We start from the raw sequence: 26,710 nt of genomic DNA, 5'->3' as shown, positions 1-26,710 counted from the left end.
CAAAAGAGTCCAGGACCTGGGCGAACCGTTGCTGCTTTCAAACAGCCGCGTGACCCGCTCTACGAAGCTCGTGGTCCCTGGCGTGGTCTCATGGTCTCGGAGCTGAACAATCATTCAGCGGACTTTGGGTAACAGTCGGGCGCAGATGTTTCCTCGATGGCATAGGCTTCCACTTCGCATTGTCTCTTCGTAAGAGGTGTTATTTGTCGTAAGAACACATGTTTCTCAGGCCATGATGCCTCCGCATGCATCATTGCCCCGTCTTTTGGCTTGAGCTTCGAGACATGACTTCCAATCACCCACCACCATAGTCGAGCAATGATGCACGAGATGACTTCAGTGCCGGGACCGGATCAGCAGGGTCTTTCTGTATTTGCGCTGTACCCATGCCACTCGCGATTGATGTGAGTTAAGCTCTTTGCAGTGGTGCAGGGATTTGCTGATCAACAAAGAGCGGAGTGGAATACAGTAACGGTCGTACTGTAAATTATCTCATTCCTGCACGTAGCCTCACCTCTCGGAAGCTCTGAATGGAAAAAGTGGCGATGGGGACAGGACCCTGAACAATGCACTTTAGCAAATCAGAGGAGACTTCGTCAGGGTGCAGGGATAAACCGACGATCCCTCCGAAGCTTACAGCGAGTTCCCAGTAGGGAGTCGTCAAGCTACGCCATTGACATGCGCTAGAGGACGTCTATCTCTGACGATCAGTCGCTCATGATGGCATTACATTGGCCTGAGCGGACTGTTGAGCCCCTCTTTTTTATTGTGCTCTGGGGATATTTCCCGCTTTGAGAAGAGAAGAGAGGAGAGGTCAAGTTGTTGTTGATGGTATCACGGTTGGAACATGTAAATGAGTGCTCGAGACCTTGACCCGAGTGACAAAATACTTGGACAAATTTGGGATAGTTGATGACAATTCACCAAGATTTACCGCTTTTGCAGAAGCTGAGATTCGTTATTTCGCACCCTCACCAAAGGTCTCAAGCCTTTTGGCTTTCCTAGGGACGGGTATGACATCCGGACTATGAAGTGTGTGTGAGAGAGAGACAGACGGGACACAGAGAGGGAAAAAGAAGGGTCCATCCATGATGATGATGGGTTACGGTGCCACTCACACCACCACACACCCACTTACACGCGCTAACATCGGATGCCACACCCCATTACACAAGACGAATCCACTGTGACTGCATTTTCAAGGGACCTGGGGGTGGAGGCTTCAGGTCTGGTGGGCTTCGACTTTGGGCTTGGGCCTGGGCTTGGGCTTGCAGGTACCCAGCCCGCTCCGCTCCTCTCCTTCTCGGCACTGCTGATGTGCATTCGAGCTCGGGCTGTAGAGTTGTGGTATAATAAGACCCTGACATCCCCCTCCTCTCGATCTTGCTTCTCATCATCAATCAACACAATAAACAATCACCACAACTTCGGCTACTCTTCAGCCTCATTTATAAACTCTCCCCTTTCAAGCCGGCGTTCTCCACCAGCCTATTCAGTTTCTCAATTCGACTCACTTGCTTCAGTCGATAATTCATAACTCATCACACTTACACAAACACCACAAAACACCTTCATCATGCCCGCTCGATCAGACTACGGCTCCGTCTCCATGTCCATGTCTCCCCCTCCTCCTACAAACCTCTCAAGCTATTCTCGCTTCATGCACGACCACACAAAGCGTCAGATGGAGGCTTCCGGTGCTAGCCCACCCCCAACCAACGCTACTGCTCAGCGCGCCCGTTCGTCTGGCATGACAAATGGCCACACAAGCCCCAACTACTCATAAATCATGACGAGAATACGACATTTCTAGAGCTCCACTTCCATCATGAGTTCTACTTCTCACATTTTTATCGTTCTGCCTTGGCTGTTAGGGCGTGTCATCAACCGCGACGTCAATGGTGGCGAAGCTGCCCCCAGCCCCTTCTAAGCCAGGCCTCATCCTCACCCTTCTCTCATGAAACAACAACACATTATCTACGGCGTACTGGTGCCTAAAAAAGTTCATTTTCAAATGACGAAATGGCCTACTTCCAAAGTTCTTTTCTTTACAAGCAAATACGATATGCAAGGCGTTTATGGTCGAGGGTTTATTAGCTGCAAGAGTAGCATTGTAACATAGTTGGAATGGGGACACACAGACAGTAGCGGAGGAAGGGGATAGCTTTAGAGCAATTTGCTGTGATGAGCGAAATGATATATGAACGAATTATCCGATCAAAACATTTCCATTGTGGTGAATTGAATACAATGTGATCCTATCCTTGCGCCAAAATTACACAATCATTATACAAATAATTACTTAACCTCTTTCCACCATTCCCTCATGACGATTTCTTTTTCAGTCCTAGAGCAGCTGCATGATCCTTCTTCTTTTTAACCGCCCTCTTGAAGATTGGCGCTGGGGCTTGCGGCTCAACAGGTGTTTCTTCTGGCTCAGCAACCTTCGCAGAGCTCTCCACCTGAGCTCGAGCCGCAGCGAATGCTGCCTTAGCAGCTTCTTCGTCCTCCTTTTCCTGTTGTTTTCTCTCTTCATCTTCTGTTCGTACGATAGTATCTACAAAATCCACACCTTCTTTCTCGGATCGGTTGATGCGAGCGTTTCTGTGTCGGATTTCGTCCAAGGCATCAGCGGCGGCCATTTCTCGTTGAGCATCCTGGTTCTTGGCTTCCAGCTCTTCCATCTTGTCCAACTCTTCCTCGCCTGCGGCTTCTGCTTCTTCTCGTTCCAACCTGTCCAGACGTTGTTCGACGCTTTCTTCCTCAGCCGCGCGATTCCTCCACGGCTCATTGTTCCTCACCGCTCCACTAACTACAACGTAGTCTTGGTTCTTTGGGTCGGTCTTGATGATGATCTCCGAGCTGCAGGACGAACATCTGAAACTAAGTTTGACGATCTGTATTCCTAAGTACTTTTCGTCTGGAGGAGTCTCCTTGCGAGCGTTCTTCTTCAAACCGCGATTTGAGAAGGCACCGCATCGTGTGCATCGCATGGTGAACTAGAGACGGGGGTTAGCTTTGGTCGCAATCTTGCAGGTATTTGGTAGGTCAAGACATACTGGACACATTATGCGAACCTGCTGAATGCGAGGTCCAGCGTTCTTGGGACCACGGCGACGTTGAAGAGCGCTCGGATCAAAGTCGGGAGGGTAGTATTTTTGTAGGACTTTGCGTTCCGACATCTTGGGCGAATTCGGAGAGTAGGTAATTCAAGTAAGGCTCGGTTTTATGTGGAAGCGCGCTTGTATGAGAGCAGCTGCTGGTGGCAGAGTTAGAATCGTGTTGTGTGAATGATAAATCGTGAAGATTGGAGTTCTGGAGTTGAGCAGTCGCAAAGCATAGGTAGGCAGCTGATAATAGCGGGGCGATTCGGCTGAATAATTCACAGCCAACCAATCAGCTCGTGTCGCGATTCAGAGGTCTCCAAAGGTAAGGAACTCATCTAAAGTCATCGTAAGCTGACCTAGTTCTTTTTGTCACTTGGGATCGTAACCTTCGGTGTCTTGCCTCTCCTAACATATTAGAAGTATCTCAGCGAGAAGTTATTGATATCATGGCTGGTTTTACGGATACCTTACTCAAGGTACCTAGTAATGGTGCGCTGTGTTAATAAGCTTCCTTTTATAATCTGGCTTGGGGAGGAAAGAAAACGTAGGATCTCGATCCTAAATAATAAAAAGACTTAGGTGACCCAGTATAAGATTGGTATAAGGCTCCAGTAGGAAACTTTTTGCTGAGTTTATTTTGACAACTTTTGTTAATGTCTGATATTTTCTTGCTCCCCAAGGAGTGGTACACGGAAGGCCCCACCTATTTCTACGCGGCTCCACACGCTTAACATCCTATCCACCAGCTCTTTGCATCCATGAGAACCTTCCTTCTTCAAACATCATCGCCACAATGCCAAAAGCCGAGGTCGGTTCAACAAAATACGTCGCAAATCGCATGAAGGCCAAGGGCCTTCAGCGTTTGAGATGGTACTGCCAAGTATGCGGTAAGGAAACGCTGCGCTGTCTCATCATCGTGGTTTCAACTCCTCACCTCACCTCTTAATATCACCTCTCAACCTCATAACAAATACTAACTGTTTCATAGAAAAGCAATGCAGAGACGCGAATGGATTTAAACAGCATTCCATGTCTGAAAGTCATGTGCGCCAGATGCTCCTTGTTGGCGAAGACCCCAAGAAGTATATCAAATCGTACACCCAGCAGTTTCAGTCAGACTTTCTCCAGCTTCTCAGGACCGGTCACGGTGAGAAGCCGGTCCATATCAACCATTTTTATCAGGAGTACATACGAAATAAAGAACACATACATATGAATGCCACCTCTTTTGCTAGTTTAACGGAATTCGCAAAACATCTTGGCCGCGAGGGAATTTGCCGCGTTGAAGAAAACGATAAGGGTGTTCACATAGCGTGGATAGACCGGTCTCCAGAAGCCCTTAGACGACAGGAAGCATTAAGACGCAAAGAGGCCCAGGATCAAGGCAACGAGGAGATAGAACAGCGAATGATTCGGGAGCAGATTAAGCGAGCACAAGCCACTGCCGGCAGTCGGGAAGAGGAGAAAAAAGAGGACAGCGAAGCTCGGGAACTAAAGCGACAAGAAGGCGAGAAGATTAAGCTCTCATTTGGAGCGAAGCCAGCTGCTTCCGAAACGAAGTCATCAGAAAGCCCCGCGCCTGACACAGCGGCCCCTGAAGCAGAATCTTCGAGGACAACAGACACAACTACGGACCAAGGCAAAGAGCCGGAAGGAGCGCCAGCAAAGCCCGCTGGCTTTGGGGGTATTTCAATGAAGCTTGGCGGAAAGCCTCAAACCAAGAACGTTTTCGCCCAGGCCAAGAAGAACGCCCTCGCTTCAGGATCGAAGAAATCAGCCAAGATTCAACAGCCAAAGAAAATGAGCGAGGCTGAACGTATAATGAAAGAAGAGATGGAGAAGAAGCGATCAAGAGAGTCTGCTGGGTTCAGCTTCGGTATGGGCTCTGGTAAGAAGCAGAGAAATAACTGAGGATATTAGGGATTATTTTACAGCTTGGACCGGGTTACGGGAATTATAACAAATGGCAAGGGTCAAATTATGTTGAGCACAAGATTTGGATAGGGCGTTTTTGCTTTATTCTACCATCGATACCACAACGGCTGCTTTTAAATCATCATACGCGATTTTCATAATTTACTGCTATGCCAATCCCTCTAACGCCAGTTTCGCCAGAAATGGAGAAGAAATTATTCCAAGCCAGTCAAAACATGGCAATCTATGCATCGTTCTCCGCCTCTGTGCCGTCACGTCTATAAACCCAGTCAGTTCAGTTCATGCTACCAGTGTCCAATTCGACTTACGGAATGTACTGTATTCTATACTCGTCTTCCAGCGTCGATCGAATTTCGTCGGGGAGTTGACCTGACACTTTGATGGCGTACATGCCAGGAACATAGTTGTCAAGGCGCTGGTAGCGTGCGATCCATGATTTGGCCGGGTTTGCGAGGGTGATTACTCCCTCGAAGACTTGGGAGGTGCAGCTCTCAATCTGGTCTTGCGAGTGCTGAAGATGCAGAAACTCTTCGCAGTTCGGGCAGCCTTCGTCGCGGAAGCGCTAGGATCGCAATATGTTAGTATCGGGCTCGTGCTTGTATTCGCGACAGAGAGGACGTACAGCGTAGGTCATGACAACAGAGCAGACCATGCATGCTCGTAGGTAGCGCGCTTGGCCGGCAGAGACGTAGTTGGAAGTCGACATTGTTCGTGTTTCGGGGGAGATGCCGTCGATAGTATTTTGTTTCGGCGATCGATCTGGGGTCGTGAAGAGTAGTTGTTGAAATGTTGAACAAGTTCGCGACAAAGGCGGCGGATGGAGAGCAGTTATGTACTTAAGCGGTGTATGCAACAACTGCGATATCCACTCAATCTTCAATCTTCCATTGAAGATACTTAGATCAACCTGACCATCAACGAAACATCTTGTTACTTCTATTCAAAATGACGCAAAATTCAAGCCAAAGCAGCCAAAAGTCAATATTTCAGCAGAAAGATCTCGAAAAGTCTCATGATCTTCTCACATGCACAATCAAGGAGCCACCATTCTCATATGTACACCTGCAGCTTGTCAGTCTCAGCGGCTCATCGTCTGTCACACTTGACAATCTTTCGCTAAAGAGCTACTGCACAACTGCCCTCCGCCGATGTCTGGGGATGGTAGGAACCGCGATTTCTATGGATATTCTTAAAATCGACAACGACCATGCCTGGGTCCGTATTCCAAGACCAGACCTTGGCTCGTTTGCAACGGCAATCACAGCATGGCAAGGCACAACCGATGATGGCGAGCAAGTAAGCCTACAACTACGACAATGCTCAGACTGGCTAGGTGCCATGGTTGGAGCGGACGGACAAGATCGACTATGGAATGCTTGAAGAGTGGCATTTTGTCATATTTATCATCATTCAACTGGAACCTCATTTTATCATCTCATCTATCCGAAGATGGGGGTATAAATGTATGCATGTACATCGCCCATCGGCCTACCCTGCAAATGCACCGTTTCCAGACGCCCGGGACCTGAATACATTGTGAAATCGCCGCCAGTTTCGCTTTCTAAAGGCTCTCCGTTTTTTCTACATCAGAGAAGACATGAGAGAGCTTTGCGCATATGCCTGGCAGTTGATCAGTATTGGGGGCTAAGAGATTGGGCATCGAGAGCCACTTACCATAGGCTTGATGTCGGGATGAGGCACAGCATCAAATTGCTCGTACTGGAGTTTGTAGTCGGGGCCAATGTTGATGTAAGCACCCCTGTTTTCTGTTGAGTCACAGTATCGAGGGGCGGAGAAGACTAAGGGAAGGTCAGCAAACGTTCAATCAGGATACCCAGAATAACTTACCGGTAATACAGCGGCCATCGTGCTGCACTTCATAACCGTCCATGCGAACCTCGTGACTTCGAATAACAGCCTCAAGGCCGTTCTTCTCACAGAACTTCTTGGTGATGTCGGGACCAAACTGCATACCGACACCACGCTTGCTGGGTCCTCGGCCGTTCTCCTCCTGGGGGTCGGTCCAGAGCATCTCCATCATCAAACCAGCTTGACCTGGTTGTCGCTGGTTGTGTCGGTTGAGTTTTCGGATATCGTCAAGAGTGACGCTGTCATCAGAGAAAAGACCGCCGTGAAGGACAAGGTACTTCTTGCCAATGAGAGTGGCCAGAGCAAGAGCAGAGAAGCTCTCAGAGAACAGCTTGAAGACCCTTCATACTCAATCAGTACCGTCACATGGATATGTACATGGCTCGCAAAACTTACCGCTCGTTGTACTTGGCTTTGCACTCGCCCTCGAAACCGTACACACGGTTCATGTCATCCGTTTCGTGGTTGCCACGGTTCAAGAAGAACTGCTTAGGTCGTAACCACTTGTAAGCATAAAGGAGCAGAGCGATCTCAGTCGACCAAGAACCTCGGTCCACGAAATCACCGTTGAAAAGATACCAGTGCTTCTCGTCAGGGGTTCCGTTACGGCGGAATAACTCCATAAGATCAAAGTATTGACCTGAAGTGGCGAATTAGCTTGGCAAACCTCTGACCGACAAGGTTTCTTACCGTGAGTGTCACCACAGACAGTGAGCTTCACGTCGCTGGGAATCTCGACCTCGACCATGGTGGGCTCTTCGTATACGAGCTTCTTGACCTCGATGATGATTTGATAGACGTATTTTCGGTGGATCTTCTTGCCCGTCTTGAAACGTTCAATCATATCGTCGATGAACTCTTGTGTCATCTCGTCGCCTAATCGCACACCATCATATCCTGGCTCGACCACCATGGAGTCTAGATCAAGACCCTCAGCCGCTGAAGGCTCATCGCCGACCTCGATTGCCGCAAAGAAGGCTAGCTGACGGACGATCTTTTTGCACTCCTCCAGCTTGAGTCTGGCATCTTTGTTGCCGGGATCGAGGGACACACATGTCTTGAAGTCGTCAATGGCCTCTTTAGGTCGGAGGATCGCAGTCTTGGCTAGTCCTCGTCGGTAGTACGCCTATCAAGGTCAACATTTCAAAGCCTCTTCCTCCGGTTCGTTGGTGGTATTGTGGCGAACCTTGACAAGTTTGGGGTTGAGCTCGATAGCCTTTGTAGCGTCGGCAATGGCGTAACCGTAGGCCTCGGTCTTGATGTATGCCTAGAGTATCAAGTCAGGAAAGGTTCTGGGAGTAAGATCGTGTGGTATATTGACGCACTTGGGCTCGGTTGGTGAAGAATGTAGGCTCCTTGTCGTTCAACTTAATAGCCTCGCTGTAAAAGTCTACAGCACCGGGATAATCTCCCGCTTGGAAGGCCTTGTTGCCCTTGTTCTTAAGTTCAACAGCCATTTTGCGAAGTCAGCGTTTGTTCGGCGAAGAAGTTGGCTGCACAGAAGGAGATCGAAGGAGGAGGGGGAGGGGTTCTGTCGATGGTTTGCGCCGAGCGCAGCTACAACCGCTAGAGTCAATCGCAAAGAGAGAAGAAGTGGATTATGAAAGGAAGGAATCAAAGTAAGCTTGTGGAAGGCTAAAGAAGCGAGACAATCTGCCAAACCGGCTTGGTTCCACAATGCGAGGAAGGGGGAAGAAGTTTTGGACGTTGATGGAGGGCGGCTTTTCGGTGGAGTTTCTCCCCGCTGGCGGCGTCATGAAGACGAACCTAGAACACCTGGCGGGGCGGGCTTAACGGGCAAGGCTTCAGGGCTTTCAACCTTTGTGATAGGTTAGAATGCCCCTGTAAGCGATCGCAGCTGGGCGCAAATCAGCAATGCCTAGCGTGACCACGCGCGTAAAGTTGGGGAATCTTTATCAATCGCCACCAACACCAATGTGTGTGTGCGTGTGATGCTGCATTGAAGCCGACCTAGCCTCAGATGCGAATGGGATATATCGTCTCTTTATTGTGCTACGTTTCTACAGCTCAAGTTTTCCTCCTTTCAATCACCAGGCGGTTGTGCTACTCATAAAGCTTACCTAGAGTAATGCCGCTGACTAGGTACCTACTAACCCAAGAAGTTAACCTGAGTGTTCAGGTTGTTCAAAGTTACCTTGAGTAGTATGGAGTACCTAAGAATGGCAATATGTACTTGGACTGGTCTTGGCCGAATCGTAGATCGGTTAGTTGCATATCAAGATCTCGGCCCCACTGTTTCATTGTTGGAACCTCAGACAAAGTTATCACTATCAACAGACACAAACCAAACTCATCCAAAAGACTCGACTCTGAACATCTGAAATGCACCTAGAGACATCTCACCACTAGAAAACACGATCCAGCACTGATAGTGAACTTTCCACGGCTAGTGCGCGCCTTGCGCCCAGGGTTGGCCCGTCATGGACACATCAGGGTCAGGGACCTCAAGTGCGCTGGTACGCAAGCGGACAGACACAGACTTGATGCCCCCGCCCCCTCAAGTCAAAAAGATAAAGCGACCCAAGAAGGTACTTGACGAAGATACCTACACAGAAGCACTATCACAAATCATCGCCCGGGACTTCTTCCCAGGACTCCTTCAAACTGAGATACAGCAAGAATATCTGGATGCCCTTGAGTCAAAGGATTCTGCCTGGATCTCAAGTGCGGGCCGAAGACTTCAGCATGTTATGACACCTGGACGCCGAAATGCACCTCTCTCATCACAACTGAATTCTTTCACTGCCGGTGACAGGACACCTTCGACATATGGCGGTGATACGCCAGCTTCAGTTACCTCTGATGTTCCGGACCCCCAACCAAGGCTAGGGGCCAACATGAGCCTAACAAAATTTCAAGCTACTTACACAAGTGAGGATAATGAAAGCTTTTATAAGCTAGTCGACAAACAGAATCAGAAAAAGGCGGACAAATATGCCTGGCTTTGGCGTGGTAACAAACTACCATCAAAGCAAATGATCAAACAGAAAGAGGTTGAAGATCGACTGAGCCAAACCCGAAGCCTCATAGATGACGGATTCAAGAAGGACCTGCTGGCCATCAAGGACAAAGATGACCGTCCAGCTCGCCCGGATTCCTGGAATGCCAACCCTCGAAACGGTTTGATGTTCAGACCTGACGGGTTAGAGGATGGTGTCCTCACCGTTTCTCAGAAGGCCGAAGAATCTTCAAGGATGGCTCCAAAGTCCATAGTCTACGAGAACACGAGAATGCCACAACCGCGTATCACACCGAGGCCGCCATCTCCGACCATGTCAGCGGTGCGAGACGCCATTGCCGGCAAGCCTCGGAAAGATGACCGAGACTCTAGCATCGTTAGCGGAGGCGAGACACCAAGAGTTAATGGGTATGCATTTGTGGACGATGAGGATGATGAAGATGAGCCAATCCTCCCTGCTCCTATTATCAACCTAGGCCCGGGAGATGCAGCTCCAAACCCTTTCCGCCTGCAAGAGCAACGCGACAGAGAGAGTCTACATGAACGCATGGTGGAGAGGATATCTCAGTCGAAGAAGGAATCCTCAAGGAATGGACTTACAGGGAGAGTTGACAAGACGCCGGTTCCAAAATTTCCGAGTAGTCCTCGGGTCAACGGTGGACTTACACCTGCAGCACAAAGGCTTTGGAGTAAGGTTGGCACCCCTGGACGAGGATCAAGTGGGAGCTCATTTGGAAATTCCAAACCCATGACTCCCAGAGGATCACTTTTGAGATCAGTGAGAAGACCTGGCTCAACATCTGGAAAGAAGTAACGGTTGAAATGAGATACCGCGGTGACAGGATTCGGGGCTTCTCCTGCTTTCTATGTCTCCCGACTGCATTCATGGACTGAAAATTGCTCCGATGTTCCATTGTTTTCACATGGCCGGTCACTATCCTCGTCGTTTTTTAATAGCATGGTGTTGTGTTGGCGCTTCGTACTTTTCACGATACCTGCAGCGGCTCAGAAGAGAAGCGCAACCATTCTGGATTATTTACATGATATACCAAATAGAATTAAAAATCAAACAGTCGTTTTCTAATGGCCGAATAATGTGCCTGGTTCTCATAACTCCCAGATGAGGCCATTTACAAGGAACCCGCTTAGTTGCATGGCCCATCGATTAGGTCATGGACTTTTTTTCGTTGGACCTTGGAACTACCAACCCACCAAACCGAGCTGGCAGCCAACGCCAGCAAGCCAGACAATATTAATCACATCCATTCAATGTGCTTCTGGTCCAAGGAGGCCGTCTAAGCCCGATGAGGTTCGTCGACTTCGCAATCGACCTTGCGGCAGTGCTCAATGCCTCTCGAGGTGTCGCCGCTAAGCATGTCGCGCTCCGAGGTCGCCAGATCGATACCTACAGTCGAACTTTGAGCGTTGCCGCGGCATTGAGGAAGCGAAATGCTCAGAGGAGCCCACCGACCGGGGAGAAAGCACAGAATGCTACGGCGGCGGGCGATGAGGTTGTATACGAGCAAGCTGCGCCGGCAGCACGAGAGACGAAGCCTATAATCGAGACATCGAAACACAATGCCCCGCCTGAGGTGACGAGAACTGAAAGAGCACCCTTCAATAGCCCGATACCCAATTTCAGACCGAGCCCACAACAGCAAGCTACAGCGGAACCGGCGAAAGAGGATGACCTTGATCTGCCGCCTGGGATCGACGTTAATATCTTCCATACCGCGAGAGGCTCCAAGGTCCTCGATTCTCTACGAAAGCAAGGCCGGCCTGGAGCACCTCCTGCACGCCCCGGAGTTGGGGGTCCAGTGAAGCCACATCCCATGCGAGACTGGCCTCCGCGCCCACCACCCCTCGAAGAGAGCTATGAAGAGAAGCCAGCAAAACCTCAAGAGCCAGTATTGAACCCAGTGGAACCCGTAGAGTCTGTAGAGCCAGCTGAGAAGGAGCCCCTGATTGAGAAGTTTGTGCCGAAGAAACAGTTGGAGGAGAAGCCCGTCGAGCAGAAACCGGTGGAGGAAAGCTCCGTGCCTGAACCAGAAAAGACCACTCCGTCAGCCCCTACAGCAGACAGAAAGATCGACGAGGATGCCATTCAAGCTGTCAGAGAGATTGCTGAGGAGACAACAATGCCCTCAGAGACACACTATGCCTTACGGGAATCCAAGGTCCCCTCATCTCGTATCAGCCGAATCTGGAACTATAGTGGTCTTGCAGCAGGTATGTTGGGAGGCGCCATGACCGAAGGCTTCAGTCGAGCCTTTGGCGGTGGCGGCGAGGGATCTGTCCTTCTGAGCGAGAAGAACATGGAGCGTCTGGTTGCAAAGCTCTCACGCATGCGTGGTGCTGCTTTGAAGCTTGGCCAGATGATGAGTTTTCAGGACACCAAGATGCTACCTGCCCCCATCCAGCAGGTGCTCCAGCGTGTCCAGGATCGCGCTGATTACATGCCTGCCTGGCAGCGTGATCGCGTATTAGTAGCAAATCTCGGTCCTGAGTGGAGAGACCTCTTCAGCGATTTTGAGGAGAAGCCTATCGCTGCTGCTTCTATCGGACAGGTTCACAAGGCCACATTAAAGAATGGCAAGCGAGTCGCTGTCAAGATCCAATTCCCCGGTGTCGCTGACTCGATCAACTCGGACCTCGACAACCTGAGTATTCTCCTCACAGCTACCAAGCTACTCCCTAAGGGCCTATACCTCAACAAAACCATCGACAATGCGCGATTGGAGCTTGGTTGGGAATGTGACTATGAGCGAGAGCTTCAGTGCGCTCAACGCTACAAGGAGCTTCTCGGTTCAAGCGAGAAGGATGTTTTTATGGTGCCAAATGTTTATCCCGAGGCATCAGGCAAGCAAGTACTGACCATGGATTTCATGGATGGTATCGGCGTGACTCGCATCACCTCTTTCACTCAGGAGCAACGCGACTGGATCGGCACCCAGATTCTGCGTCTCTGTCTCCGTGAGATCACAGAGTTTCGATTTATGCAGACAGATCCAAACTGGACAAACTTTCTCTACAACGCGGATGTCAACAAGCTCGAGCTACTCGACTTTGGCGCGTCTCGCGAATATCCTGATGAGTTCGTCACACAATATGTGCAGCTTCTCGCTGCGGCCTCTCGATCCGACAAGGCCGCTGTCAAGGAGTTGTCAGAGAGCTTGGGCTACCTGACAGGCCATGAGAGTCGCACCATGGTTGAAGCACACACAAAATCTGTTCTTACACTTGCAGAGCCTTTCCTAGCCAACGCACCCGATATTTATGACTTCAAAGACCAGACAATCACCGAGCGTGTCAAGGCTCTCATCCCTGTCATGCTCCACGAGCGACTGGCACCTCCACCAGAAGAGACATACAGTCTACACCGAAAGCTCAGCGGTGCGTTCCTCCTGTGTGCAAAATTGGGTAGCAAGGTCCCTTGCAAGTCCATGTTTGAGGATGCGCTTGCCAAGGGGGGGTATAGTAGGTGAGAGTGACGGAGAGTCAAGTGTAATTATGTACCATATAATCTCATGTGTAACATTATTTAGATGATAAAACGGTCGAGGGATGGAATAGAAACGGGATTTCATGACAACAATGTCTTGCCCAGAGTACATACTCATTCCAATTGTTATAAAAGTGAATTTTACACCATTCGCTGTTCATCAAGAGGCTGTGGGCAGGGCCAGACTTGTCTGCGAATCTAGATGTCTTGTTATATAACCTCCAAGTCATTATGATTCGGACGATCGGAGATGAGCCGGTATCTTGAGTTCATGAGTCTAGAACTGGTGGGGCACTGGGAGTCATTCTGAGATATTTGGAGCGTAAGGTCTATCCGAGTTATAGAGTCTTTTGACTGAAGAGACTTTGAGAAAAACCATGAGTATCTCTTGGCACACAAAATATAATTTATAAAAACTAATGGAAGCTTGTTGAAGTGAAGGTTCAAGACCAAATACAAAAGGCATTGCATGTAAAACAAAGTAAGTTATGCCGCTATCGCAAGCTTCTACCCCGCGCGAATACATAAACTGAAGTATAGGCCCACCCCGATCTCTTCATACCTACCTAGTCACCAACCTTCACTTCCCTCGAAAGTGATTCCTTGGACATCTTCAGTTAAAGATGGCGAACTTAATCACTTTGGCGACATGTTCTCTCAATCAGTGGGTGTTGGATTGGGAGGGTAACTTGAAGAGAATTCGCAAGAGTATCATTCTCGCCAAGGAAGCTGGAGCTACGCTTAGAACGGGCCCTGAGCTCGAGATTACAGGCTATGGCTGGTATGTCGGATTCTGGCCCAGTTTGATACTTGATAACAAGGCGTTACTAACAAACTGAATAGTCTTGATCATTTCCTTGAGGCTGACGTATACGAGCATTCCTTGGAGTCACTCCTCGCAATCTTGACTGACACCGAACTCCATGGCATTCTCATCGACGTTGGTCTTCCTCTCATGCACAGAGGGTGTCGATACAACTGCCGTGCTATTATCCTGGACGGAAAACTACTCTGCCTTCGCCCCAAAATCTATCTTGCCAACGACGGGTACGTTTTGCTGTCTATACCTAGGCTAGATTGCCTGGCTGACATGTTTGTATAGCAACTTCAGGGAGAACCGATTCTTCACTCCTTGGAACAGGCCGAGATATGTTGAGAAATACAATCTTCCTCCTGCTCTTCAGAAGCACCAGGGCGTTCGACAAGTCCCCATTGGTGATGTTGTTCTGTCCCTCAATGATACAACTGTCGCCGCCGAGACATGCGAGGAGCTCTTTACCCCCCAGGCACCTCACATTAACATGTATGTTTTAATCACCCAATAGCTCAAATTATGCTAGTGGGGGAATAACAGGCTATTGGACCTCTGGGTTATGACTGACTTTTGTCCAGGGCTCTCAATGGCGTGGAAATCTTTACCAACTCCTCCGGCTCTCACCACACCCTAAGAAAGCTTGATGAGCGTATTGCTCTAATTTCTGAAGCGACTCGCAAGAGTGGTGGTGTATACCTCTATGCAAACCAGTCTGGTACTTTTCTCCAACGACCGCCTCAATCTTGCTTGGTCTGACGATTCTCTAGGTTCCGATGGAGACAGGCTTCTCTACGATGGTGCATCTCTCATCATGGTCAATGGCTCGATCGTGGCTCAAGGCTCACAGTTCAGCTTGGACGATGTCGAAGTTGTTACCGCGACCGTTGATCTCGAGGAAGTTCGCGCTTATAGATTCGCCCCATCTCGCAACTTTCAGGCTGTCCAAGCTCCTGTGTATGAGAGAATCGAGGTTGATTTCAGCCTGGGTCATGAGGATCTTGACCTCCTTCGTGCCCCAACAGCTCCTAGACCAGCCCGTTATCATGTCCCCGAGGAAGAAATTGTACGTTCATCCGTCAGACAGGACTTGGTTGAAGTAATTGGACTGACTTGAGATATAGGCTCTTGGCCCAGCTTGCTGGCTTTGGGATTACCGTACGTTTATCCTTGTCGTTCTGGCGGTCGGAGCTTGACCTCGAAAGAACTGAAAATACTAACTATTGAGCAGTCCGAAGAAGCAGGGCATCTGGCTACTTGGTCCCTCTCTCAGGAGGTATCGACTCCTGTGCAACCGCTACCATTGTATTCAGCATGTGCAGACTCGTCGTTGAGGCTATCAAGGCTGGTAATGAGGAGGTCATCGAAGATGTCAAGAGAATTGCTGTGTTCTCGGATAAGCTCCCCGAAACCGCCGAAGAATTCTGTAATCAGATCTTCCACACGGTATACATGGGTATGGAGAAGCAGAGCAGCAAGGAGACTCGACAGCGTGCCAAGGACCTTGCCGAGCGTATCGGTAGTTACCACACTGACATGAATATTGACGATACCTTCCACGCTACCAAGAACTTGCTCACTCAAGGCACAGGATTCGAGCCCAAATTCAAGGTTCATGGTGGATCAGCGACTGAAAACTGTACGTTCTTTTACTTCTCACAATACATGCTAAACCCCTTTGCAAGTGATATACTAACTCTTGCAGTGGCCCTTCAGAATATCCAGGCACGCAGTCGCATGGTAATCGCCTATTACTACGCTCAGATGCTACCAACAGTTCGACAGCGCCCAGGTGGAGGAAGCTTGCTTGTTCTAGGATCTAGCAATGTTGACGAATGTCTCCGAGGATGTGAGTGTGCCTTAAGAAGGGTGTTGCGATGTTGGCTAACGATATCTTCTAGACCTCACAAAATACGAGTAAGAGCTTCGCCCGTATACCCCTGATGTGAATCGTGCTAATAGATGACCAGCTGTTCTTCGGCCGATCTCAACCCCATAGGTGCTATTAGCAAAAGGGATCTCAAGAGTTTTATTTCATGGGCGTCCAAGAACTTCGACATGTCGATTTTGGAAGAGTTTATTCATGCTACACGTACGATATCTATCACGCTGGTTGGGTCATGAGATGACTAACACCAACATAGCCACGGCTGAGCTGGAGCCTATCACCGAAAACTATGTTCAGTCAGATGAGGGTAAGTGATTATCTCCTGTTGTAAGTTCACTCATTGACGTAATCGCAGTTGATATGGGTATGACCTATGACGAACTAGCTCGCTTTGGAGTAAGTGAACTAGCTACGGATGAAAGGCAATGTTGCCATGAAACTGACACCTTGTTGCAGCGACTACGTAAGGAGAGCAAGTTAGGACCCTACGGCATGTTCCTACGACTTGTCGAAGAATGGGGTGGTGAGGGCAAACTGAGCCCACGAGAAATCGCCACCAAGGTGAAGCGTTTCTACCACTTCCATTACATCAACCGGTAAGCAACATTCCTATGGAGAAATGGCTTTTCACTAACAAAATGTAGTCACAAGCAAGCTGTGGCAACACCAGCTGTTCATGTGTAAGCGGGCGTCTTGAATCTTGTATTGTGTTGAAGATGTTGACTTTGACCCAGGGAAAATTACTCGCCCGACGACCACAGATTTGACCTTCGCCCTTTGTTCTACCCACCTGCCTTCCAAGGCTGGTCCTTCCAGAAGATTGATAAGCGGGTTGAGGCGCTGGAAAAGGCTCTGGAGAAGAAGAAGGCTGCAAGTGCCTCACAATAGAGTAAACTCTTGTTTTGTGTTTAAGACAAACATGACTGTATAGTCAGCCATAAGAATAGAAAAGAACAAAGCTCAAGCGCGTCCATTGCACATTCGCAGTCTGTTTTTGTTGGTACTCAAACTACAAGAACTGACTACAGGTCTCGTGAATAAAATCTCCGACCCTCGGACTCAAGAAATGCTGGTAAACGGTATATTTAGTGTTATGGACTGATTTGATTCAAACCTAAGCTTACGCTTCTTAGCCCGAGGCTTGATGGTGATGCTATAACTTGAGGTGAGATCCGTCGCAGAAACCGTAGAAATGAGATCTCGGTCTCGGTGAGTAGGGAGAATGAGTAATGAAGATAACAATTGTGAGAACATAAGCTTATGATATGTCTGTCTGGCTTTATGTTTGCTTGTCTGATGATTGTTTATCTTGAATATACCAAGCCATACGATGTTTGGTGTTGTCCTTGAGGGATAGGTAGCTGGGGTTGGACCGAGTTGGTCAACGAGTCAACATGAAATCTTCTCAGTGCCCGGCAAATGAAGGAACAAGAACAAACCCAGGTAAAACATAAAACTGCAAGATACAAAGATCTCAGATAGAGGTATAAATACGATGCTAATTTCCATCTTGAAGTCTCCTCTTCCGTGCCACACATCCCCTATCAGTAGCACAGCTAAGGACCACGTAGGACTTCGATCTTCAGAAATCTCACGCCAAAGTGGGAAAGTATATTAAGAGCCAAATTATTAGATCGCTATATCGTCAGAGTAAGAACTCAAACAAGTAGCTGGGCCTCGATGCCCTTCTCAAGGGCGTGAGTATCTCTTGGAACTCCGTTAGATCACACCAATACAAAAGTCGTTTTCTGACTTTTTAGATGAGCCCTACACCAGCAATTCAGTGTCAAGTTGGGTCAAAAATATATTAAATGATCTATCTGCCTAAGTCTATAAAACAGATGTCCCTTCCCAACTACTGGGGAGTCTTCAAGTGTGCGCAGCTTCGAGAAAACGTATTTTCCTAAGATTGCATAAGAATTCATGTCCGAACCAGCTCTTATATATCTCCAATTAATTTCTAATATACATCAGACAGCCGTGTCATGAGTGCAGAAAGCCTTTTTCGAGGTAAGTCCATGAAGCCCTTACCAATGTTCGGTATCTGACCTGTATTATTGCCAGGGCTCAGTGTCAGGGATGATCGTTCTCAACCGATCTGATGTAACAGCACACTTCTTTTCAATGAGGAGACTTGAAGGACCTAGGCAGCCCCTTCTGCCTGGTTCACAAAATAGGAAACATAGACTATGCAATAAGTCACAGTCTCCTGGGTAGGGAACAGCTATTAAATATGTTACCAGGCCCCATGGTCCTCAGTTTGCTGCAGATCAAACTTGGTTGGCGAAGCAACTAGAGGATCTGTCGGGAGACAAGGACCAAGAAGCCAGCCCTTCAAAGAAAACATGGTTAGTCATTGACTGATACAAGACCACATAAAAAATACCCTATCAATCATGCGAACTTGAGCTTACTCACTGCCACCGTAATACAGCTCAAAAAGCATCATCCTGACTCAAGATTGTAAATGTCATAAATTATTCATCAGCCTTCTTTTCATATCTCTGGGCACCATCTACATCTTTCCGAGAACCAGAATGAAAATTACCGAAGCAATGGTTTGTCTAAAGAACACCAAGAGTACAGTAGTTTATATCTCAGAAACTCAGGGGCAGTGGAGAGAGCGCATGGGAAAACAACGGTTACAGTAGTAGTCCTATCTTCTTCGGTATATCAAAATCATATCTTTTATCAGTATGATCTAAATAAGAATTTGGTTAGAATCGAGGTATCATAGCAGCTCCTAAGTGATATGCGTACTAAACACATCTGCTTGGTCTTCACTTTGGCCCATCCAAGGAAAAGGATAGCCAGAGCTAGTTCTCGGGACTGAAAAGTTCTACGATCATCCATATTTCACCTATAGGAGCTTCAACACTACGGTTTGTGCCTTATGTGGCAGCTTTATGTGTACGTTGTAGCTAATATTGTGATGAGAAGTACTGACAGTGAATCAGACTGGTGTCATACCAAGCTGCCTCCTTCATCCCAAGTATAAATACCCCCTTTCTCTCCATCTGACTTTCCTTTTATCCTTTTATCCTTTCATCTCTTCTTCAATTCATAGAGGCTGTCAGCCCTGCTCTCAAACTCCTGGAGGTAAGCATTGGCCATATGCTCAACATCTACGATCACCGACTAACAGTTACACCATTAAGTCTTCAGTTTATCTACGCAGCAAATCTTGCATTCAACATCATCATGTCCGACTCAGTGATCGACCTTGATCTCACTGAGATCCATTTCGACTTCTTCTGTAAGGTCGGGGGCACACCGCAAATGCTACATGCATTGATAGCTGCCCAGGAGGATGATGTCAAGCGCTGGTCTTCTTGTCCTTCATTTGGACCTTTCATCCAAAAGCTTTTCGTTCAGCCTCCAAATGTCTCTCGTCTTGGGCTCATTCATCCCACTGGTTGCATAAGTATCGAACAGTGTGGGCGCTCCAGCTGTTTCAGAGCTGTGGCTGTTGAAGCTCCCGTTGATGATGCAGCCTCTGTCACCCTCCATAGGCCATCAGACGGCGAGCCTTTTCCCTTCCCCATCAGAGATATTCTAGCCAAATTCTATGAATACGGGCAGTATGAACTCCACAAGGTTCGGATAGCAATCCGCTTCGACAACAAAACAATCAAGTATGTGGATGCACAGGCATTTCCATCTGAAAACTTTCCCGAGTCTCGCAATAAGGGTCAGCTCAAAAAATTCAACACTGTTGATAGCGTGGATGAAAGACATGATGTGGTAGATTGTGGCCGTCGTTGCATGAAACTCGACATTCCAACTGCCTTCAAGGAGCATCTTGAAGTTATTGAGGACCGAATGAGGGACAACGGCTACAACATCAAAATTCATGTCCCAGATGATATCATTGAGAGCGAGATTTCATGGCTTGAAGGTTTGAACAAGGATTCTGACTATGATTCTTTCGACTTGGGTGCTCATATGGAGGTCGCCTACTTTATGCCCTTAATCTGTAGTGCAGTTCTGGGCACAATCAAGAATGGAGAGTTTGCCGTATTTGAAGATGATGATGGGGACTTTGTCTTGCGCGAAAACCACAAAATCGACGATCGCTTCCTTCCCAAGGCGGCGACTAAAAAGAAGTGAACTCTTCAGACTCAACTCTACGTGGTAACCGACCTGCAACTGTCTGTTGGACGAGGCCTTTTGGGGTTTTGGTACTGAGGATGAGTGTCAATTATATCCATGAATACTGACGCTTATGCTGATATCAAAGATGTGCTCAATGTGGACGATAAAGATAGCAGATATACAAAAGGGGCGACCGGTTTGGTGGGCAGTGGCGGCGGAGGTTGATTTATGCAAACCAGAAAATAGTTGATGAACAATAGCTCTTATCTGAAGCCAATTGAGAGACCTATGCTTACCTATGTACCATATTTGAGGCTTCCTCTTACATACAAGTGCGGTTGACTGCTTGAAGAGTGTTTGTTCTACCTCCAGCTAAACTCAGAAGCCAAGCTGAAAGTAGACTACGACGCCTTGGAAAAGGGGAGTAATTTTCTCATCTTTCCACTTCTCGCCACCTTCTTGAGTTCTTTTTCATTCTTCCTTCTCAGCTTCCCAACAACCTCATCGTGATCCTTCTTGATGGCTTCAACCTCAGCCTCGTGCTGTTGCTTCAACTAGACAAGACATTAGTTTACCTGATGTGTTAGAAAGAGAGCGAGTGGTACCTGGCCTGCAATGAGCTTTGCGCTTCCAGACTCGATTGCCTGCTGTCGAGATTGTTGGATGGTGAAAAGAACATCTTCATGTGAGAAATTTGTTGCGTTTTGCTGGAAGCCTTTCATCATTGTCTGCTGGATCACCTTGGAGTAGATGAGCGACCAGTGGCCGATCTCGAGTGCACCTTGGCGCATGAGTTGTATTTCGTTCAGAAAATCCTACCAATTTCAGTTCTGTATACAGTCAAATGGGATATGGGGCAATTTACCAGAGTGTCTCCAAAGGAAAGCCCGTCAGGAATTCCTGTGGCTATTTCCTTGGACTCAGAACAGCTCTCAAGAAACGATTGCATCTTTGCGAGCATCTCGTTGTGGTGAATGGCAGCATTACGAAGACAATCTATGATCCCATGAAGCAGCAATTGAACAGGCTGCAAGACTTCAATGCATTGTTTCTATACTGGGTAGTCAGTATTGTGTAAATGAGACATGGACAAGGGCATTACCAGTTCATTAGCTTGCGTCGAAAGCTTCTGAATATCAACCTCAGCCTCCTCCTTACGTCTTCTATACTCCTGGCCTCTCTCAAGCTGATCTTGCATGTTACTCTGCGCAGATTGGAGATCATTGCTCGCCCAAAGGTTGAGTATCCACGTAGCAGCCATCTGACCTCCAGCCACGAGCATCTTTCCACCGATGTTTGCAGAACCAGCAGACTGGATGATGCTTCCGATTTGGTTTGCTAATTTGTTCTTTTGCCTGGAAACATCCTCTCGCCGGGCTCGGGCGGCATCTTCGTTTGCTTGAGCTCTATCTTGGTTGTAGATCTGGTCGTTTATCTCGGTCTTCAAAGTGCCGATCTGTTTGTTTGTTGCGTGCTCTTGTTGGTTCATGATGTCTACCACCATTAATCAGTCTGTAAGACTTATAGAGATCCAGTGGAACTAACCCTTGGTCTTGCTGATGCGACGACTGAATTCGTCGACGGAAGCACGCCAGGCTTGGAGACTCTTGTCAAGCTCATCGCATTGTTTTCTGCATACTTCCGTTGCGTTTGTGAGCTTCCTGAGATGTCTATCGAAAGATGCTTTCTCGCCGGGGACACCAAATGTACTTTGAAGTGCGTTCAGCTAGTAGCCAAGAAGTTAGTATTAATACGCCATGAGCTGGCTCATTACTCTTACCGTTCCGGTATCCTGTATCATGGATTTGGTCTTCATGTAGATACTGTAGAAAGCTCCATGTGTTTCCACTAGTTTGTCGAGTCCCATATGGCAATGCTCAGCCAGGGCTGTAGACAAATTGTCGCTCCTGATAACAGCGTTAGTTAGTATTCCAGTTTCCAAAGACAGAAGTGGACATGAACGAAGTCTCTTACCCTGGGAAGCCATCAGCGTCTACTAGAAAGACAGACGTGGCATTGCTTGTTGTAGAAATATAGAGACACAATTGAAGCTTCTGGGTAAGCAACTCGGCTCTGATCAAAGGCTCTAACAGATTATCACGAGGTCCTTGAGACATCTCGACCGGGAACCGAACTAAGCTACCCATGATGAAGCTGGCGATACCGGATTTTTCTAAGAGATTGAGTACAACAGACAGAAAGTGAAAAGCGATCAAGTATCCATTGATAGAATTTCAGAGCCTCGAACAGACAGATTTATCCCAGAAGCACCGACTGATCTTAAGAGGGGTTACCCACGTCCAAGAAGTATGTACCTCAATGTATATATGCCAACGTTTCATCTGCACCTGTTCTTTACTAGGGGATTCCATATGCAAGCTAAGGGCAGTTTCAACCCTCGTTGAGCCTATCCCCGCTCACGATAAAAGCCAAAGCCTCGTTCGGAGACAGGGGTCGACTTATGCATGGTAGGCGCCCGCATTTTAGTTTTCAGCTCTTCCCAAAGGAGGGCCCGATAGGTTATACAAGGGCAGCATGCATGCAGTATTGTCTGGGTTACTCTAGGAGAGAGCCTACCGAGTCTAAATAGTGTATGGGTTTATCAGGCTCGGCATCGCAGTCCAAGAATAGCCGAGTAGTTTCAACTCCTACCCTCAATCCTGGCATTGGATTCAATCCGACCATTGCATCCAATTACAAAACTTGGCCTCAATAACCAAAATGTCAACTTCGGGAGGGATCTCGTTGGACCATTTTCAGGCTCGCTTGACTGCGCTGCAAAAGCAGCATCAATCTCTCAAAGCAGCCGACTTAGAAATGCGAGCTACACAATCCGAGCGATGCCGTTCTTCACTTGAGAAAGCTGTCAAGAGTCTATTCCAAGTCATAACTCTCGTTCGCAAACACGACAAACGTCTAGTTGCATGGCACGACCGCAGTCCACATCTCAAATCAGCTCTTCGTCTAATCGGCATTGATCGACGTACAGAACATACTGTGAGCAAAACTACGGCCAAACTCAAGAATGGTGTGCATAAAGTCGAGACCCAGTTTGAATACGCAGGACAGATCATAGGAGAGAGTATCGATGATACCACACGCTTCCAGAAAGACTTTTCGCAAATTAGTCACTCTGGAGTTGAGGAGAACCTTCAAGCCATGAGAGCTGCTGAAGCTGAGCTGAAGAAGGAGTTGGAGGACCTCAAATACCAGATTCAGAATCAGGATGTAGAGTGTTCTGGGGCAATGGCAGAGCTGACGCAGCAGATTCAACGGCTTGAGGAGCTCACGGCAGATCATGATTCTGCAAGAGCCTGGAAAAATACTTGGGGAGCGGTGAGATGGCCACCCGTGTAAGAACCACTTGACCGTTTGCTGACTCTTCGATCTTCAGGTTACAGTAATTGCGGCAGCGGGAGCTTTTGCAATGCCAGTTATTGGTATTTCGGTAGGAATAGTAGCCGGTGTCAAAACTCTGTAAGTCATCCAAACTACTCTCTATGGCCCTCATTGACGAAATGGTACCTCTCGTAGTATGAATTCCGAGCAACAAGAAGCCCTCAGAGTACAAAAGGAAGAACACGAGCTTCTCGTCCAAAGCCACGACTCAGAACTGAAGTCGCTTGAATCCCAAATGGCACAATCAGGTCGTCACCACGACAGCTGCGCCTATTACATGGATCAAATCAAGCAGATCCAAAGCGCAAACTTGACTATCCGTCAAGAATCAAGCAAAGCGTTCAAGACTCTATGTGAAGTGCAGATGGCACTGGAAAAGGCGAGGCTCAACATCTTTGAGATATCACAAGAACTGCAGGAGTGTCAATATGAGAAGACCAGGCGTGGGATAGCGGCGAGATTGAATGGGATCCTGCAGAACATTCTACAATTTCCCGCAAAGGCGAAGTTGAAGGCTATTGATCAGAAGCTCATCGAGCAGGCTACGAGTGGAATACGTGCTATTTCGGGTGCAACAGCTGAGGTTATGGCCATTGTGGGTGAGTGAGACAATGGCCTGATTCTAGACTCTTATCAATTGCACTTCTCGTGAGGGGTCTTGGTGAAACTGAAGCCTGTCTTCACGTTTGTGTTTGTGCTCAAGTATGTCTGCCTGATCGGCGCAAATGATACCCTATTGGAAAAGTAGCATCTTGTACCTCGCATGGGTGCTTGCACAATACCCTTGTCTCTATCTGATAAACTCGGCCTAGATTGGTCTGTAAGTCTCACGAGGTCTTTGAAGCCCCAGCCTGCTTTGCAGCCAGGTCGTTGTCTCTGAAATGCCAATACATATGCACCTCGCTAGCATCTTCGAGGCAATAGATGCATTATGCTAGCCCTTTCTGAGGGCCAACAGCCAAAAATAGGAACTTTGCACGAGAGCCTGCAAGAGTTAAATCGGGCTTTGATTTGGTCCTGAACTGTCCATCAGTCACAAAATTGCATCACCAACTCAAAATGGCATCGTATAGTAGTCGGGCGATCCATTCTCTTACAGGCGGGATCAACGCAACGGATCAAGCATCTGCAGAGTAAGCAGCACCCAACGCCTTCAAGCCAACATTAACAAGTTGTTCTCAGTATCATAGCTCTTCATGGTCTAGGAGGCGATTGGAATCGTACCTGGAGCTCCTTCGGATACTGCTGGCTCAAGCACGCCCTCATACCCAAGTTCCCATCATGTAGAATCCTCTCTCTCAACTACCCAGATATGCTCTCTATTTTGTCAGCACATCCTCCTGACATACACGGTCTAATTCACGATATCATCAGAGACCGTCGTCAAGGGAACCGCTCAAAGTCACCGATTATCTTCCTCGGTCATAGCTTTGGCGGCACTGTTCTCAAGCAGGTGTATGTTGCCACACACCCTTCCAACACAGACGACGCAGACTATAAGGCTCTTCATAGCCATATTCGTGGCTATGTGTTCTTTGGGACAATTCATAAAGACAGAGATATGAGTAGGGCTAAGCTTGAAGTCCCAGAGTTTTGGAGAGCTTTGAGCCGCGGGGCCTCAGGCACATTAGGCGGCCACTCTCATGAGTTGGAAAAGGCAATGTATACCACCTTTCGCGTGAACCATGCCTTTCGTCGTCTTGGTGGAGAGAACCTCCTCATCAATTGCTTCTATGAAACCAAGGGGCCCGGCGGACTGAGTGTCAGTGAATCTTGTCACTCATGTTCCAGATCTGAAGCTAACATGAGCCCAGAGACGTGTTCTTATTACTCAGGAAGAATCAACTCTGGTCGCCCGTCCTGTTCCTACCATGCCCTTGGATCTCGACCACCAGTCCCTCGTATGCTTTAAAAGTCCACGAGATGAGAACCTCGCCCGTGTACTCGACGCTCTTGATTCGTTCATGATTCGAGCAATGGACGTTGAAATTCGACTGCATAGGCCGATCGCTCCTGAATCTCGAGGCCTATGTCTTTTGTCACTTGATGGAGGCGGTGTCAAAGGATTGTTTAGCATCATCATCATTGATCGGCTAATGCAGGAGACGCGACGCCTCGAAGGCCCTGGTGCAGAACACAAAAAGCCCTGCGACTATTTCGACCTCATTGGCGGTACAAGTACAGGAGGCTTGCTAGCAATCATGCTCGGTCGGCTTCAGATGGACACTCAGCTCTGTATTCAAGCCTACAAGTCACTGTCCAAGGAAGTGTTTTCTAGGAAGTTCAAGGTGCCCTTCCTGGAGAGCTTCCGCAAAGCCAGTAATGTTGCTCTAAGCTGGTCATGGTTCGATGGTGATAAACTCAAAGAAGCCGTTTGTCGTACCGTCAAAGAGAACCTTCTTCCCAGTGACTCGGCTATGCTGAGGCAAAGTGGCTGTACAGTGGAGGACCTGACTCTCATCACTGACATGAAGTCTGCCACGTACTCTTTTGTCTGTGCCGTGCCCAAGTACGAGGAAAAGGTGAAGCGAATACGATCGTACGAACCCCTCGACCAACAAGCAAATGCTCCTGCTGAAAGGTTCAAGATTTGGGAAGCAGCACGAGCAACATCAGCAGCGCCAATGTATTTCCCACACATAGAAGCAGGCGGTGTTTCCTATTTCGATGGTGGGCTCGAGAGCAATAACCCCGTCATTGAAGTAATCGAAGAAGCCAAACAGGAGTTCCCGGATGATAAGATCTCCACTGTGATTAGTGTTGGTACTGGTGCATACCAAGCCTCAGACGCAAGCGCAGGACTTGCGGGTTTCATGAACTACATGATTAACATGGCCACGAGCACAGAGAAGCATCATAGAGCTGTTCTTGAAGACCCGAGATTCGCAGATATCAGGAAGGAAGGGTACTTTCGACTCAACGGGACACTTGAACTTGGTGCCATTGACCTCGCCGCTGTGGAACGCATGGATGAGATTGAACGTCTGGCTGAGGCCTATCTGAGCTCCAATGAGGGTCAACAACAAATTGGCATGTGTGCTGAGCGTCTAGTTGAGAGGGCAAGACACCACTGAGGCTTGAACGAGGTCAGAATGTAACTTGCATTTGGTGCCACAGACAACAC

At 48.2% G+C, this 26,710-nt stretch overlaps 13 protein-coding genes across 13 annotated transcripts; 9 read left to right on the top strand and 4 right to left on the bottom strand.

The window, feature by feature from the left end:
* Positions 1–1,576: 1,576 nt before the first annotated feature.
* Positions 1,577–1,786, top strand: FMAN_04100 (uncharacterized protein; the record flags this gene model as incomplete). Its single annotated transcript, XM_041829228.1, has 1 exon — positions 1,577–1,786. The coding sequence occupies one exon, from the start codon at positions 1,577–1,579 to the stop codon at positions 1,784–1,786; it is 210 nt and encodes a 69-aa protein (XP_041680012.1).
* A 538-nt stretch (positions 1,787–2,324) lies between these two features.
* FMAN_04101 (uncharacterized protein) lies at positions 2,325–3,182 on the bottom strand (the record flags this gene model as incomplete). Its single annotated transcript, XM_041829227.1, has 2 exons — positions 2,325–2,999; positions 3,060–3,182. 2 exons carry the CDS (start codon positions 3,180–3,182, stop codon positions 2,325–2,327), a joined length of 798 nt encoding a protein of 265 aa, XP_041680011.1.
* A 718-nt stretch (positions 3,183–3,900) lies between these two features.
* FMAN_04102 (uncharacterized protein) lies at positions 3,901–5,018 on the top strand (the record flags this gene model as incomplete). Its single annotated transcript, XM_041829226.1, has 2 exons — positions 3,901–3,994; positions 4,096–5,018. The coding sequence occupies 2 exons, from the start codon at positions 3,901–3,903 to the stop codon at positions 5,016–5,018; spliced, it is 1,017 nt and encodes a 338-aa protein (XP_041680010.1).
* Positions 5,019–5,265: 247 nt separating this feature from the next.
* Positions 5,266–5,748, bottom strand: FMAN_04103 (uncharacterized protein; the record flags this gene model as incomplete). The annotated part of the gene is made up of 3 exons (XM_041829225.1): positions 5,266–5,299; positions 5,351–5,604; positions 5,665–5,748. 3 exons carry the CDS (start codon positions 5,746–5,748, stop codon positions 5,266–5,268), a joined length of 372 nt encoding a protein of 123 aa, XP_041680009.1.
* Positions 5,749–5,987: 239 nt separating this feature from the next.
* On the top strand, positions 5,988–6,422 carry FMAN_04104 (uncharacterized protein; the record flags this gene model as incomplete). Its single annotated transcript, XM_041829224.1, has 1 exon — positions 5,988–6,422. The coding sequence occupies one exon, from the start codon at positions 5,988–5,990 to the stop codon at positions 6,420–6,422; it is 435 nt and encodes a 144-aa protein (XP_041680008.1).
* A 201-nt stretch (positions 6,423–6,623) lies between these two features.
* Positions 6,624–8,368, bottom strand: FMAN_04105 (putative phosphoprotein phosphatase (serine/threonine specific protein phosphatase); the record flags this gene model as incomplete). Its single annotated transcript, XM_041829223.1, has 7 exons — positions 6,624–6,662; positions 6,717–6,841; positions 6,891–7,252; positions 7,308–7,551; positions 7,602–8,037; positions 8,098–8,178; positions 8,237–8,368. The coding sequence occupies 7 exons, from the start codon at positions 8,366–8,368 to the stop codon at positions 6,624–6,626; spliced, it is 1,419 nt and encodes a 472-aa protein (XP_041680007.1).
* Positions 8,369–9,352: 984 nt separating this feature from the next.
* On the top strand, positions 9,353–10,705 carry FMAN_04106 (uncharacterized protein; the record flags this gene model as incomplete). The annotated part of the gene is made up of 1 exon (XM_041829222.1): positions 9,353–10,705. The coding sequence occupies one exon, from the start codon at positions 9,353–9,355 to the stop codon at positions 10,703–10,705; it is 1,353 nt and encodes a 450-aa protein (XP_041680006.1).
* A 490-nt stretch (positions 10,706–11,195) lies between these two features.
* FMAN_04107 (putative abc1 protein precursor) lies at positions 11,196–13,376 on the top strand (the record flags this gene model as incomplete). Its single annotated transcript, XM_041829221.1, has 1 exon — positions 11,196–13,376. One exon carries the CDS (start codon positions 11,196–11,198, stop codon positions 13,374–13,376), a length of 2,181 nt encoding a protein of 726 aa, XP_041680005.1.
* A 640-nt stretch (positions 13,377–14,016) lies between these two features.
* Positions 14,017–16,980, top strand: FMAN_04108 (uncharacterized protein; the record flags this gene model as incomplete). Its single annotated transcript, XM_041829219.1, has 15 exons — positions 14,017–14,174; positions 14,237–14,440; positions 14,496–14,696; positions 14,786–14,922; positions 14,975–15,270; positions 15,329–15,362; positions 15,436–15,843; positions 15,910–16,053; positions 16,106–16,121; positions 16,175–16,296; positions 16,349–16,399; positions 16,448–16,488; positions 16,549–16,688; positions 16,737–16,772; positions 16,827–16,980. 15 exons carry the CDS (start codon positions 14,017–14,019, stop codon positions 16,978–16,980), a joined length of 2,142 nt encoding a protein of 713 aa, XP_041680004.1.
* A 2,313-nt stretch (positions 16,981–19,293) lies between these two features.
* Positions 19,294–20,202, top strand: FMAN_04109 (uncharacterized protein; the record flags this gene model as incomplete). The annotated part of the gene is made up of 1 exon (XM_041829218.1): positions 19,294–20,202. One exon carries the CDS (start codon positions 19,294–19,296, stop codon positions 20,200–20,202), a length of 909 nt encoding a protein of 302 aa, XP_041680003.1.
* A 386-nt stretch (positions 20,203–20,588) lies between these two features.
* On the bottom strand, positions 20,589–22,334 carry FMAN_04110 (uncharacterized protein; the record flags this gene model as incomplete). The annotated part of the gene is made up of 7 exons (XM_041829217.1): positions 20,589–20,741; positions 20,793–21,002; positions 21,053–21,238; positions 21,290–21,681; positions 21,733–21,913; positions 21,968–22,094; positions 22,162–22,334. 7 exons carry the CDS (start codon positions 22,332–22,334, stop codon positions 20,589–20,591), a joined length of 1,422 nt encoding a protein of 473 aa, XP_041680002.1.
* A 574-nt stretch (positions 22,335–22,908) lies between these two features.
* On the top strand, positions 22,909–24,193 carry FMAN_04111 (uncharacterized protein; the record flags this gene model as incomplete). Its single annotated transcript, XM_041829216.1, has 3 exons — positions 22,909–23,523; positions 23,582–23,664; positions 23,722–24,193. 3 exons carry the CDS (start codon positions 22,909–22,911, stop codon positions 24,191–24,193), a joined length of 1,170 nt encoding a protein of 389 aa, XP_041680001.1.
* Positions 24,194–24,645: 452 nt separating this feature from the next.
* On the top strand, positions 24,646–26,660 carry FMAN_04112 (uncharacterized protein; the record flags this gene model as incomplete). The annotated part of the gene is made up of 3 exons (XM_041829215.1): positions 24,646–24,719; positions 24,769–25,348; positions 25,401–26,660. The coding sequence occupies 3 exons, from the start codon at positions 24,646–24,648 to the stop codon at positions 26,658–26,660; spliced, it is 1,914 nt and encodes a 637-aa protein (XP_041680000.1).
* Positions 26,661–26,710: the final 50 nt, after the last annotated feature.

This window comes from Fusarium mangiferae, assembly GCF_900044065.1.
Source record: "Fusarium mangiferae strain MRC7560 genome assembly, contig: FMAN_scaffold003, whole genome shotgun sequence".
NCBI classification, from domain to species: domain Eukaryota; kingdom Fungi; phylum Ascomycota; class Sordariomycetes; order Hypocreales; family Nectriaceae; genus Fusarium; species Fusarium mangiferae.
Note: the sequence above shows the minus strand (reverse complement) of the source record. Positions and strands in the feature narration are given on the sequence as shown.